Source organism: Tachysurus fulvidraco, chromosome 17, assembly GCF_022655615.1.
Source record: "Tachysurus fulvidraco isolate hzauxx_2018 chromosome 17, HZAU_PFXX_2.0, whole genome shotgun sequence".
In the NCBI taxonomy this organism is placed as follows: Eukaryota; Metazoa; Chordata; class Actinopteri; order Siluriformes; family Bagridae; genus Tachysurus; species Tachysurus fulvidraco.
The window spans coordinates 21379170-21394739 of NC_062534.1; the positions used below are offsets into that span (position 1 = coordinate 21379170).

At 41.0% G+C, this 15570-nt stretch overlaps 1 protein-coding gene across 2 annotated transcripts; it reads left to right on the top strand.

Annotated features, from left to right (window-relative positions):
• Positions 1–432: 432 nt before the first annotated feature.
• dnajc24 (DnaJ (Hsp40) homolog, subfamily C, member 24) lies at positions 433–15196 on the top strand. Of its 2 annotated transcripts, XM_047802660.1 has the most exons (6): positions 433–589; positions 1636–1747; positions 6625–6763; positions 12118–12186; positions 13811–13861; positions 14601–14732. In XM_047802660.1, the coding sequence occupies exons 2-5, from the start codon at positions 1640–1642 to the stop codon at positions 13858–13860; spliced, it is 366 nt and encodes a 121-aa protein (XP_047658616.1). In that variant the 5' UTR covers positions 433–589; positions 1636–1639; the 3' UTR covers position 13861; positions 14601–14732. The 2 variants fall into 2 exon arrangements, with proteins under 2 accessions (XP_047658616.1, XP_026991901.1); XM_027136100.2 differs by lacking the exon at positions 13811–13861 and having other exon boundaries at positions 560–589; positions 14601–15196.
• Positions 15197–15570: the final 374 nt, after the last annotated feature.

The window sequence follows — 15570 nt, forward strand, 5'->3', positions numbered from 1 at the left end:
TTTTCCTCATATGCTTTGGCATTGTCTTGGCATCTATGTATCTTAGAGCCTAAAAATTATATATATTTGTAATGTGTTCATAAATATTTTTCAAATTATTATATTTTTTTTTCAACGATCACAGGAATTAATATCATAACTTTGACTGCTTTAAAGGAATTAAACATCATCCTAACTAACATCATAACTTTTGCACTCAAATGTCTTCTTTGGATGCAGTTTTGCCTTGACATTTCGTTTCCCTGGAAACCGCGTGCTCCCTCACTCCAATGTGTTACACTCTAACTCACCGGGTACAACCTGGAATTAAAAGCTCTTAATTTATCCCGTCGTATTATATTATCAAGATAAAGTTTATAGTAAAATTAAATCCACGAATAATATCCGTAAAATAAAATTTACTCTCTATTTACGATACTGTGACTGCTATAGAAATGTGTTTTATATGAATGTTTCTACCGAGGCGGAAATAATGGGACGCCGGAGGAGCTAAGCTGTTGGTTAGCTTGTACAGTTTGAGCAGAAACATTCTTCTGTCATGAGCTTCGCCTTTTTTCGTTCTTATTTTGAGTCCGAACTCATTGTCACGGTTTGTATAATGCCGTTTTAAGTAATATAATAAAACAAATAAAAATGCTGTATGCGTTGTTACTGTAGTTTCTATGCTAGCCAGTTAGCCTGCTAAGTACTTTTTTTGCTAACTAAATATAGCAGCATTTAGAGCTTCTTGTATTTAATTATTAAAAAAATCTCTTGACTGTCTAAATTACGTAGTTTTTCACTTTGTATAGCTGTAATGTTTAATAAGCTTGCTGCATTTTTAGACAGTTTCAATGTAAAATCATTAAAGGTTTATGGTCTAGACTATATTATTATTAATAGTGTGTTTGTGTGTGTGTGTGTGTGTGTGTGTGTGTGTGTGTGTGTGTGTGTGTGTTACAACGTACTTCTGATTAATGTTTGCCTATTTACAGACAACTATTGGTATATCTGGTTGTATTATTGTCTTGTATGCACTTACTAAATACAGTGAAAATATGAAAGTGTTTCTGTTCTTAACCATCTTAAGGATAATAAACCGAGAGAGAGAGAAAGAGAGATAGATAGAAAGAGAGAGATAGAGAGAGAAAGGGAGAGATATAGTGCGAGAGAGATATATATATAGAGAGAGAGAAAGAGAGATATAGAGAGAAAGAAAGAGAGAGAGCACGACATAAAGAGAGAGACAGATAAAGAGCAAGCACGAGAGAGAAAGAAAGAAAGAGACAGATAAAGAGAGAGAATGAGAGTAAGAAAGAAATATATGTATATATAAATATAGAGGGAGGGAGAAAGTGAGAGAGAGAGAGAGAGAGAGAGAGAGAGAGAGAGAGAGAGAGAAGTTTCAGTATTCATTTAACTTTGTATCATTTTACAATTTAAAAGATTATGTAAAATAAAACCCAAATCGAATTTGTCTAAATCGGAAAACCATCATATAAACAAAGTTTATTAAATGTTGCCTGTTTGTCTCCATTAAACATATAAATATTGTAATTACTACACTGTGCTGTTTCAGTAAATCTTTTATGCTGCTATAAATGACCCTCAGACATGTAGAGATGTGTAAATAGAAGTTCCTTATTTGTTGTGCAGGAGTATGTCAAAGGATCGAGATCTAGAGAAGAACTGGTACTCCATACTTGGGGCGACTCCCAGTGATGATATACAAGAGCTGAAACAGAGGTATCAGAGACTGGTCCTAATGGTATGTTGCTTTCTCTTATGACTCATATCAGAAAGATTTCTCTATAGGAGTTGTGGTGCATAGTGGTTAGAACGTTTGCCTCGCACCTTGGGGGTTGGGGGTTAGATTTCAGGTCTTCATATTGTTTGCACAGAGTAGGCACGTTGTCCGTGTTCTTTGTGTTGTTTCCTTCTGGTACTTTTGCTTCCTCCCACAGTCATGCGCCATGCTACATGCATCGTAGACATGCATCCAAGGTTTGTGGACACCTGACCTTCGCACCCACATGTACTTGTTAATCTCATTCCAAAGTTGGAAGGATTTCTATTAGTTGCAGTGGGTCTGTGTGTCGTGGCGTAATGGTTAGAGAGTTTGACTCCTAACCCTAAGGTTGTGGGTTCGAGTCTCGGGCCGGCAATACCATGACTGAGGTGCCTTTGAGCAAGGCACCGAACCCCCCCAACTGCTACCCGGGCGCCGCATCATAAATGGCTGCCCACTGCTCCTGGTGTGTGTTCACGGTGTGTGTGTGTTCACTGCTGTGTGTGTGTTCACTGCTGTGTGTGTGTTCACTGCTGTGTGTGTGTTCACTGCTGTGTGTGTGTTCACTGCTGTGTGTGTGTTCACTGCTGTGTGTGTCCACTTTGGATGGGTTAAATGCAGAGAACGAATTCTGAGTATGGTTCACCGTGCTTAGCTGTATGACACGTCACTTTGTCACTTTATGTGATCATTCAGCTACAAGCACATTAGTGAGATCAGACAATGATGTCAGGATGTTGATGAAGCTCCAGTTCCAGTTCATTTTAAAGGAGTTCAGTGGGGTTGAGTCAGAGTCAGGGCTCTGTTAAGGACACTCGAGTTCTCCACACCAGGAACATTGTCATGCTGGAACAGTCTACGGTGTCTTCGTTTCAGTAAAGGAAATTGTTACACTGCGGTATACAAAGACGTTCTGTACAATCGTGAGCCCCAAGACAGGTGAAGGCACACATATAGATGTGATGGTCCAGTGTCCACTTACTTTTGACCATTACATTATGTATCATTTGTCCAGCTCTGGTAATATGATGAAGGTGGATGTTGCTATGACAAATGCAGTGAAATGGATCTGATTGACTGCAATGGACAGAAATCGTTAAAGGTTACAGACATACAGTGGACATCAGCAGCATCAGAAGTGTAAAGGAGATGTCTTCAAGAAGGGCTGTTATATTAGCATTTCACATATTACCTTCTCTAGGCTTCTGCATAGAGCCCCTGTTTATAGAAAGCTGACATTTCATTCACATGTATTCACTTTTATCTGCCACACACAAGAAACGGCTATAAAAGGAATCGGAAGCGGATTGTTGTAAATAATCCTTAAAAGTATGAAACAAATTCAAAGATACAACCGTTAAGCTGCACCACAGAAATTCAAAGGATGTGACACGCGTGAAAGAAAGTCATCCAACTTTTATCTAACTTTTTGACACCGTTTTGATGAATAGATTTTTCTTCCGACTCCATTTAAAAGCAGACAGCTGAAGTGCGCTGTGGAGATAAATGGCATTTGTTGTGTGCTCTGTAAAAAGAAAAAAGAAAAAAGAAAAACAGCAGCTTTCCATCCTCAACTTGTGTGTGTGTGTGTGTGTGTGTGTGTGCGCATGGGTGTGTGTTGACATTAGGTGGCAGTAGCGTGATGCTTCTGGCCTTTAAAATGGCCCCTGAGCAGCATGTGAGTGTGTTTCCCTGCCGTGTGATGATGTATGGGCCGCGCCGAAGAGCGCTCCAAATTGGCCGGCCCTTTATATTGTGCTTCTGCTCTCCAAGCTCCATTAGGCCCTGTAAATGAATATTTTACAACTCGTGCAAAGGGACAGCAATTAAAGCATGTAACTCCAGAGAGGAAGCAGGGAAAGAGAGAGAGAGAGAGAGAGAGAGAGAGGGTGAAAGGGCATAAGCGACGTCTCTCGTTCAACAGTGTATTTATGCTGAGCACCTGGACTGCGTCAGGTGAAGGTGCGAAAGCAGCAGAGTGGAAAACGTGTGTGTGTGTGTGTGTGTGTGTGTTCGGGGGAGTTGGGAATTGACACATCACATGTCTCGACACTAATATAAGGCAGTATAGACCCCATTTCTGCCCTAACATATGTTAAACCGTACGCATGAGCGGACATGAATCTTATTTTCACAGATAGATCACGCGTGATTGATGTCACTGTTATTAGTAGTTCCTTTAACATCTTACTTTTGATTTCTTTAAGCAGTGGCTCAGGTTGACAGCATGCTCATCTTTTCCATACAATTTAAGACTAAAAGATAAGAAATAAAAATATTCCAATCTAGTACAGCTTCCTCCAGGGAAGACCAGGAGACGCATTTCCTGTCCACTCCTGCTGGACATAAAGCTCCCAGGGAGATGTTTGTGTTTCTGTGTCCCTCCTGTGCACTGCAGGGGAAGCGAGGGAGAGAGAGAGAGAGAGAAATCAACAGCACTGAGACGAGAGCCTAGCTGAGAGTCATGCAGCTAGTGTTGCTTTGACGCTTCCCACTGTTAGCGATCGGCCTTTAACACGGACGCCTTTTTGCCTCTCAGGATGTTGCACTCTGACTTTAGTAGGTGTGACACGAGCACCGCTGCGGCCGAGAAGATGTGTGTTTACGGGACTTTATTCAGGTGTACATTTAGTTTTTTTTAGCCAAATAACAAAATGCAGTAGCGCAGAGCAGTCAGTTTATGATGTAAGAGATTCGAGAGCTTTTAGGAAAGCGGTGCCAAATTTTTAGAGAACTTTGTGATGCTCAGTTTTGGTCGCTCCACTCCTTACAGGATTATTACACCAATTAGCGAGGAATAAATCGCTTAGAGTTAGTTGTGCTCTTATAGGAAACGAATCAATAACTTTGCCAGATGTTAAGCAGCACTACGAGTTCACCTTCAGTAATAGCAATAATACGTGTCTTATTTCCCCAAACATGCACATTTCTGATTTCATGTAGAAGAACATGTTTTTATCCAATTGCTACATTTCACAACTAGCTCCTGTTATATCTATGAATTCGTCTGGGGGTGGTAGCCTAGTGGTTAAGGTGCTGGACTACCAATTGGAAGGTTGTGAGTTCGATTCCTACGTCCACCAGGTTGCCATTGCTGGGCCACTGAGCAAGGCCCTTAACCCTCAATTGCTCAGTTGTATAAAAATGAGATAAAAAAAAAGTTGCTCTGCATAAGGGTGTCTGCTAAATGCTGTTAATGTAATTGTCCCTAAGACTTTCCTATGGCAGAAAGCTTCAGCCACACCCCCACCCGCACACGCAATGTCCTAAATATCCAATTCTAAATAAATGTCTTCTCACAAAGAAAGGTTCACCGTTACCCAAAACCATCATCCGATATTCCCGCCTTAAGGTGACCAATGTCGTTTAACAAGCTATTTATTTCTTCCTTTCTGTCCCACTGCTCACTGACAACACTTACAGTTTCTCTCCCGAACCCAGGACTCGCATCTTGCTCCATGCGTCTCTGATCTGCGAGCAGGTTCCCACACCCAGCGTAAGTCAGTGTAATCCTCTCTGCAGGGATCCCGTGTATCCGAGATCAACGGAATCAAAGGTGCTTGTGATCGGACCGTTCAAGTAGCTTTAATTAAGAAGAGCTTTGACTGAAGCAAAGACGGAAACTTTTAACTTCAGACTTGAATTCAACCGCTTTCAATACAGCTCCAGTTCAAAAGAAGACCGGTAGATTAAAGGCAGAGGTGCCCCTTTAAGAAGCTGACCAATAGATGTCAAAATTAGTGGACGCTATTAGCTTAATTAGCGATCGAGGACAATATCGATGCTGTGTCCGTGTTAGACGGATCGGCGTGTCTTTGTGGTTTTGTTCCTACACGTTGTCCTCACGATACATCTTATGATAATGGTAATAAATGAGCCATCGGTGCCACAAGAATAGCATCGATTCAATGTTCTTCCACAACATTTTCGCCTCAGTTGATGGACAACGTTGTCTAACACATCCCTCACAAACATTTCTTGACATTTACAGCATTTGTCAGATGCCCTCATCTTGAAAATCTTATGTTTAATCATATTAATCGATTAGATTTATGCAATTGAGGGATAAGGGCTGTGAGCAGGGGCCTGGAAGAGACCTCTTGGTGGACCTGGGATTCAAACTCGCAACCTTCCAATCAGTAGACTAACAGCGTAACCACTGAGCTACCACATCCCTCTTCATTTGGGTTTTTATTTTACTGTGAAGGCCATTGCATAGAACTTCTCATCATATCCCACATTGAGTCATCTTATAAGACCACGCCCCATCAGGAGAAACATTTTAGAAACGTTATACGGTGAAGGTGATCAGTCTGAATGTTTGTGCAGTGCTGCTTCGCTTTACATGGAGTACAACACGGACACGGACGACGGATTCAATTCAAGAACCGTTTTCGTTGTTGTTCGGACATTCCTTAGCTACATAAAGTATTCGGGGCATCATTGGGGCATCATTAGGGCAGGTATAGATATGGAAATATCGATCGTCTCACTACTTCAGAAAGTTCATATCAGTTTATCCCTAATACAGTCATGTGACTTCAATGACATTCGACCTCCAACGAAGGAGCTTTCTGTTCCTCTCCTCTACTCTTCTCTCCTCTCTTTAGTGGCCATACTGTATGAATACCTGGTAGAAAAGATCAGTTTGTCCTCTTTGACCAAAGAGACACCGTGACCATCAGATGCAGACTCTCAAAAACACCCCACAGGCCAAAGAAGCACTGGGCACATAACCTGTCACTAGTGGTCTTGATTTAGATCCCAATATTGTACTCAATTCTAAGACCATGTTATTTTAACCAATGTTAGATATTATTGTCTATTATCGTCACTACTGCTTTTGTCTTTGCTAGTTACACCCAGACAAACAGAAGCCTGGTCTGTCAGAAGAGGAGGCTGGGCTGCTGCTGCAGAGGTTTATAGACGTGGATCAGGCCTGGAAGATCCTGAGCAACGAGGAGAGCAGGAGGGAGTTTGACCTCCAGCTGCGTGGTAGGTTCATTAAGCCGCCGAAGCAAGGACACGCGGCGTCATCAGCAGCACAGTGTAGCGACTGTACAAGGTTTTCAACTCAGACAGACAAGACAGGGGTGAAACAATTTGCCAACTTTTAATTTACAAAAAAAAAAAACAAGAATAAATATTCATATATTTTTTTTTTAACCATTTATAGTTATGTTTCATTCCGAAGGTTGCCACATGTAAAACAAGTACGTTTATGTTTTCACTTAAATAATACCGGGTCTAAACAGTTATTCACTCGCTTTCTGTTACATTATAAGACAGGAAAAGTGCTTGTGGTCTGCCTGATGCTCCACACTGCTGGGTGGAGTAATGAGTCACTCGTTCACAAAGGGCAGATAAGAAAGGTCAGGCTGTTAACTAGGCCAATTCAAATACTTTGTTACTTCACATCTGAGTATTTTGTTGTTGTTGTTGTTGTTGTTGTTGTTGTTGTTGTTGTTAAAGCAGTAAGGGTATAAGCGATATTCTCAGCTTCCATGTCTTCATATCAAAAGAGTTTATGAAGCATTGAGCTAGGATTTATTTCATACAGCTACACATGAAAGACTGCGAGAGACAGAAATGAGGAATTAGAGGTGGGGGTTATGGGAAACATAGCACGTTTAAAGATGTGCAGCATAACAGTCGCTCTCTCTGCCTCTAGAAGAGAGACCGAGAGAGGGAGGGGTAACGAGTGAGAGAGTGTAAGGGAGAGAGAGAGAGAGAGAGAGAGAGAGAGAGAGAGAGAGAGAGGAAATGTAGGTCAGGTCTATCACACATGGCCTATTCTTATATGAAGTGATAGGCTGTGTCTCTCCCCACTTGCCTGAGGAAAGAGCTTCCCTAGTCCTCCATTACGAGCTTCAATAAATGTACACACAGGGCCCGGTGCACCGTTAGGGTGGGGGCCGTCTTTAGGGATGGGGCATACACCAAGTGGCCTATTTTTTTAAATCTAGCTTTTAAGAGTTTATTGAAATGTGCAGAAAATTATTCATCAATCATTCTTACATAGTTATTAATACTTAATTCTAACTGTACCTGACAAATATTATATAGTAATAATTATAAATAATCAACAAATAATGAAAACAAATTTCAATAACTTCTCTAAAGCTAGACGCAAAGCTTAAAGCTACACTTAATTAAATAAATAAACAAACATGATGATAATAATAATAATAATATAATAATAATAATAATAATAATAATAATAATATAATAATAATAATGATGACTATTATTATAAACAATATGCATCATTATATTTAAACTGTCTGTTTGATTATATGTAAATTAATATTTATAAAAAATACTTTATTATTATTATTATTATTATTATTATTATTAAGCCACTCTGTCCCACTCTGAGGAATTAGTCTGAAGGTTCCAGGTAACTTCTCTGACTGAAGCTCCTACAGCTCTGGGACTGTGTGATGGATTCGGCTGTAATTAACGCTCAGATTGATTTGAGCTCAAAGCGTGTGCTAATCCGGGCCTAGCCGAAGCCTGCAGTGGTTTGCTCCACAGCTAAATGCGAGTAGTTATTGACTGGCTACTGTTTGATCTCAGTGGCTTGACTAGAAGAACAGTGTGGTTGTTTAAGCCTGACACCGTTTTTAATAATCTCCCCATTCTGCAAGTACGACGCAGTCGTGAACATTTAAACCAGCTGCTCTTTATAAAGGAATACACCCTACTATGTATACTAAGTGTAGTCGATCCAGATCATTAATAACTGTCTGTATAACACTTTCAGTTCCTGTGCACTCATCTGATTGCATGAGCCAAGTTCCAAGAGTGTTTACATCTACCATAATTATCTGTGTCACTCCACTCGTCTGTGTTTTCACCACATAACAATTCCACTTCCTGGTTTGAAATGGTTCCTTCAGTAGAGTTAATGACATAATCGATGGACATGGCCGTACGAGTTGGCTTCTTTCCTGCAAATAACGTCTGCATTTGGTGTCACCACTCCTTTGATTCCACCATATAAAATTCTTCTTCTGCTGTTATACTCATCTCCACTCTGCTCTTCTGGAAGGCTCTCCAATGGAAGTTGGAACGTGGCTGCAGGGATTTGAGTGGATTTCATTCGAGAGCATTAGTGAGATCAGACACTAATGTTGGGATGTTGATGAGGCTCCAGTTCATCTCCAAGGTGTTCAGTGGGGTTATGTCAGAGTCTGGGCTCTGTGAAGGACATTTGATTTCTTCTGCTCCAACCTTAACCTCCACACCATGTCTACATGAAGCTCTGGGCTTTGTGCACAGGAACATTGCCATGCTGGAACAGTGTTGGAAGGGAAACTGTAACACTGCAGCATACAGACTGTTCTATATGGTTGTGTACAACAGTTTGGGGATGAACCACATCTGAACCCTAGTATTGAATATATAATGATCTGAGGCAAGTGTGTGACATTTCTTCCTTCCTTCCTTCCTTCCTTCCTTCCTTCCTTCCTTCCTTCCTTCCTTCCTTCCTTCCTTCCTTCCTTCCTTCCTTCCTTCATGCCTTTCTTCCTTCCTTCCTTCCTTCCTTCCTTCCTTCCTTTCTTCCTTCCTTCCACACTTTCCTTCTTTCCTTCCTGTTTTTTTTCCATGCTCCTCCTTCCTTCCTTCTTTCCTGCCTTTCTTCCTTCCATGCTTTCCTTCCTTCCTTCCTTCCTTCCTTCCTTCCTTCCTTCCTTCCTTCCTTCCACACTTTCTTTCTTTCCTTCCTGTTTTTCTTCCATGCTCCTCCTCCTTCCTTCCTTCCTTCCTTCCTTCCTTCCTTCCTTCCTTCCTTCCTTCCTTCCTTCCTTCCTTCCTTCCTTCCTTCCTTCCTGTCTTTCTTCCATGCTCCTCCTTCCTTCCTTCCTTCCTTCCTTCCTTCCTTCCTTCCTTCCTTCCTTCCTTCCTTCCTTCCTTCCTTCCTTCCTTCCTTCCTTCCACACTTTCTTTCCTTCTTTCATGCTTGCTTTTTCTTTCTCTCTTTTGATCTCGGGCTATTGCCCACTCATTGTTCATAATTACTCATCATTTTAGCTGTCAGCATCGACTCATTGCTAAATAAACACTGGCTGTGACAGCGCTTTGCTTCGGGCCCATTTCTCATGATCGCTCTCATCCAGAACCAGAACTCGCTGACCCGTGTGGCCCTGCTCCAACACCACTATACCATCTATCCTCTTATTGGAGTTTAATGGTCTCTGTTATCCACAGGTCTGTCACGAATAGCATACAGAACCCGTCTTGATTGATTTAGGCTCATATTCTCTATATGTTCTGCATAGTCAATGAATCAAATATCTTCTTATTCTGCTCTGTAGGATTCTTTTTTCTGCCATTACAGTGGATCGTGACATAAAGGAAATTCAGAGCTGAGCATGAACAAAACAAAACATGAGGAAATTCCATTTTTGTCCTCTGGGAAAAAGGGTTAATAAGTAAAACAGTTGAATCTTTAGCAGATTTTTTTGCTGTGTTTTTTTTTTTCCCCCCCGAAATGGTGCGACAGTATTTACTAGTGAATGCGTCCCACAAGCTAGGAGCCAACATAAGTTCTATCACCTTCTAGAGCTATTATACATTTTTGCAGACCTGATGAGACGTGAGCTTGAACGTTAGAGCTTTCTCCCCCTAAGATCCTTTAGCATATATTAATCATTATGTTCTTCATATATCCACGGTGATAAATATGCACAGTGGCTTGACGGGTTAACGAGTACGTTTCACTAATTTGAGCGCCGTACACGTTTCCTGAAGAGTCTTTTGTTCGACACGTTTTTCTCATCACCACCTCGAGCCAATCCCCCCTCCCCATTTTATATATATATATATATATATATATATATATATATATATATATATATATATATATATATATATATATCTAAGCCTGGGATTTAATGGTGCAAATTTCTTTGCCATACTTTAAAAATGATATGCAGCCCAAACTGTAACGCCGTGCGCTCAGGGCACTCTCCGGGCTAATTAAAGGCAAACATGTTGAAAAGTGGCACAGGACGTGCTAATTACCGTTCTCTCACAACGGCTGAGGAGGTTTTTTTTTCTTCTTTCTTTCCAGGACGTGTTACATCTTGGGTTTTGGTTCCTTTCTCATTTTTTTTTTTTTTTTGCTCCTGTGACAATTGTCATGTTTCATATTTTCATATTGGAGATGCTATCTTTCACACATTAATATATATCTATATCCTGATTTTGTGACAGCTCTTTTTTGGCAGGCGCTTTTAGGATTCTGTGCAGGTTCCTGGTTCTCTGTCACTGTCTTTCTTTCTCTCTTTCTCTCTCACTCTATCCTGTTGTGGCTTCAGATAAACAGTAGATGCAGCTGATGATATTTCACAACGCTCTTCTCGCACTGATCTGCTCCGGCTCTTCCCCTCTCTGTCTTTCCTGATGCCCTTTTGCAATGATTCCTAAAACTTTTGAGGAACTACAGAAGTTCAGACCGAGAACTCCTTTTATTCAGTCCAGCTACACAGAAATTTGTGTGAATCTGTGTCTGCGACACAGTAATGATACATAAGCACGATGCTGTGGTGTGATGCGTTACTACAAATTTAGGTTTATTTAGATTCTTAGATTTTTTTTTATAGATTATTTTCCTATCATCGTGTCCTGAATCTTTAGAGCTTGCTTCCCTAATATAATTGTACCTGTAGCCTTGTTGTGTTGTTATTTATCCACACAGACTGCTCACGTACTTGGTCAGTCTCTTGTCATTTAACTACAGCTCTCTGCTGGAAGGTCTAACTCTGAACACAACTCGTGCTCTACTAGTCAACTAGTTTTCAACCTGCCTAAGTTCTCATACACGACCACACTGCTGTGTTCCCTACACCGGCTTCCGTTAACTGAACACATCAGATTCAAAACACCGATGCTTGGCTACAAAGCCAAAAACAGACCAGCTCCCACTTACCTGAAAGCTCTTATCAGTCCTCACACTGCACCTAGCTCCATCAGATCTACCAGCACTTCTCGACTGGTCCCACCATCCCTCAGGGTAAGAGGAAGGTCTACATCAGGTCTCGGTGCCAGACTCTTCTGTTTTGGCACCGAGGTGGTGGATTAAACGTCCTTTAGATGTCCGAACATCTGAGTCACTGGATATCTTCAAACAACGTGTGAAGACCTTCCTCTTCCTGAACACTTACACTAGTGTGCTTATTTTCCCAGTTTGTCTACCAAATGCCGAAAATGTAAATTTAAGCTTTAATCAATAGTTTGAGTTCTAGCAAAAGTTCTGTTATAATTCTTTGTGTTTGTGTGTTTTCTTTTATTTATTTATTTGTTTGTTTGTTTGTTTGTTTGTTTGTTTGTTTATTGTGTAGCACATGAACTGAAACAAAGCTGGCCTGTGGATGCTTGCGTTACGCTGGAGGACATGAACTGGGATGTCGGTGAGTAAATCTACTGTTCACGAGGCACTCAGACATCTGGATGTTCTTTCTACAGCCCATGGACATGGACATGGTCTGACGACCAATGACAGTGAGCAATAATTATCCCGAGTCCCAAATAACTTCCTGTTAACTACTTATGCACTTTACTGAGGGTCTACTGTATAACATCATGCACATCATTTAATATTCAGAACAGAAAAAACGGACTATATAAAATAATCGCGCTGTTCCCGTGTGGGTCCCCCCCCCCCCACTAATAATGTCACCTGCGCATACATTATCTATCACAAGTAAAGCAATTAAAAAAAAAAATAATTTCCTCTTCACTTTTAAGGTGTTCTGTTATCGCACCCGTTCACCACGTGTTCGTTTCGTTTTCGAACCTCACACAGACCACAGTACCTTTCTTCACACTGTAGCTCAGGATCCCACGGCTCTCAAGAAACATCTCAAACCCACACTCAAGAAAACAAGAGAGCTGTGTGCTCATGGACCGAATAACATTCATTCATTCATTCATTCAGTCATTTTCTACCGCTTATCCGAACTACCTCGGGTCACAGGGAGCCTGTGCCTATCTCAGGCGTCATCGGGCATCAAGGTAGGACACACCCTGGACGGAGTGCCAACCCATCGCAGGGCACAGAGTAACATCTAACCATCATTTACATTTACTTTACTGACATTTAACAGACACTATTATCCAGAGTGACTCACTTTATTTCGGTTTATACAACTGAGAGTTAAGGGCCTTGCTCAGGGGCCCAGCAGTGGCAGCTTGGTGGACCTGGGATTGAAACTCATGACCTTCCGATCAATAGTCCAACACCTTAACCAGTGAGCTACTACATCCCAGGAGATTATTATTATTATTACACGTCTAGTGCTGCCACGATCACTCCGTTATTCTTTGTTATCATAATGTTCTCACAAACCTCCAGACATAATGCAAATACGTTTGTGATCGAAATTGATACTGAACTGAACACCTGACGTAGTAACAGGAGTCATGGAACATTTCATTTATCTCTGCTTAAAGAGTGTCCATGAAAAGATTCATTGTTCATGCTGCTCGACTCATTCTTTAGCACAATTGCTAGCAAGTTGTAAATGTAGTGCAGCACCTAGCTGGATTAGTTAGCTTGGGCCGTGTAGGGTTGCCGTGGAGACGAGCAGGTTTTTTTCTTTTCACGCTTTTTAACGTACAAATACTTTTTTCTTTCTGGCTGTCAGTGAGCGTGTCCTAAAAATGTGCAGGTTAAGAACTGTTACTTTGACTCACATATGCCCCTTTTCCACCGAGGCGGTTTTAGTGCTGGTTCGGAGCCTAATTTAGGACAAAGTACCGGCTCTGAACCAGGAAAAGTGGTTCTTAAGTAGCACCAAAACGTTGCTGGTCTAGACTTAAGAACCGCTTGCATTAGGGGCTGTGGGCGGGTGTTAGCGCATTTGATAATGTACCTTAAGTATACTAATTTTTAATACACTTTTACTTTACCGCAATATAATCACTTATCGGCACGCATGATAGTAGGTAGCTACATGCTAAGGATAACTTTTTTCTGTGTTAATGATAAAATAACATTATGTACTTTATCGATTACAACCTCTGTTTATACAGATTACGCGGAGCCGCATGTACACGTTGGATTCGCCACGTTTGGATGCTAATGTAGGTTCAAAAAGCCATGAGCATTAAGAGTAAAGCAACATCCGTCACTGTTGTTGTGTTTGTGTTTGCCGCTGCTGCGCTAACGTTGCTGCGCTGGGACACGTGACCCGTATACAGTGATGTCAGACTCGGCGCTGTGATGGCTCTCTAGCCGGTGGAAAGGCAAACCGGTTCTTAGAAGGTTCGCCAGTGGAACCAACTTTGAACCAGCACCAGTGCTAGCTCTGAACCACCACTCAGTTATTTTTTGGTGGAAAGGAGGCAATAGAGCCACGTTTAACCCTTTACACCAGTAGACTGGAAACGGTAAACATACGAAGGATTTCCTGGCTGTGAGTCTGATCTGAACTTTAGATCGGCTTTCAGTGTGAGACGCGTGTTGATAACCTTGAACTGAATTGTAGTGGATAAAGATAAACACCTTCAAATTTTAGATGCTTATGAACAAACACTTCATCACAGAGAGCAATGGATTCGATTTGTCTGGAAAAAACAAACTTTTTATAAAGATATATAGTGTCGACTTTCATATAAGCTTCATATTAACCACCACTGTGACATGACCTTCAGTGCTGAACATGGACACAACATATCATTAACACCAGTCACACCAGACCACATCTCCAGCAGATAAAGCGGTTCTCTCACCAGACCCGAGCTCGTCGCAATACTTTGACGTTGACTTTTGCCACCTGGTGAAGACTGCAGTGCTCTAATCAATATCTCACCTCTGTTCCAGAGAATGAGTGTTACTCGTACAGCTGCCGCTGCGGCGGCGACTTCATACTGGAGAAGGAAGACACACCGGTGGGTGAGGACGCTGTCGTGTGCTGCGACACGTGCTCGCTCAGCATCGAAGTGAAGGGAGCTACATGACGGAAGCGTGACCGTTCTTCCTCAATGCCGTTCTTCCTCAATGCCATGCTCATTATTGTGGACATGAAAATGGTGCCTAATAACTGCCACCTCCGTATACACCAAATCCTAGGACATTATTTAGATTTTTTTTATTTATTTGTTGTTGTTTTTTTTGTTAAAATGGCAGAATAATTATGGTCAATTAGTGATGAATAAAAACTTTTTTTTTTTTTTTTTTTTTTTACCATTTTCTTTGATTTTTTTATATTTCCTTTCTTCTTTTTTTGTATTATAATTCCAGTATTTCACCCTCTGTGTATTTATTAAAAAAAAGATACTTTTTTTCTTCTCTGTCATTTCTCTCACTATTTTATTTTATTTATTTATTTTTTAGTCATGTTGGAATTTTAATTCTGGCACAAATCAAAAGTGGAGTATATAGATAATTTTTTTATTTACAAATAAAGCCGAAAAAAAAAAAAACATTTTGTCTGAAGCGTCACTTTAATCCTCATCTATCCCTACAACTCTTTAAGGAAGTGGGTCATGTTATTCTCTTTTCCTAAAATCCCTTAGGTTATTTCCTCCAAGCTCCCCGTGCTCTTTTTCTCGGAACAACATGGCGTCCCTCCCCCCAGCTTCGTAAAGTCGTGGCTTTTCTTAACTTTCCTTCGTAAATAAATACGTTTCGGAAAGAAGTCTCAAACCGCCTCAGCACTTTTGTTTGAAACTTGGATTTCTTTTTGGGTTGTGTTGTTTTTTCTCTCTCCTCAATCATCAGGGAATCCATGGAGTTTCGAGGGAACAAGGTCACGGGTTGATTAAGACTTCAAACGCAGTCATTAGGCTTT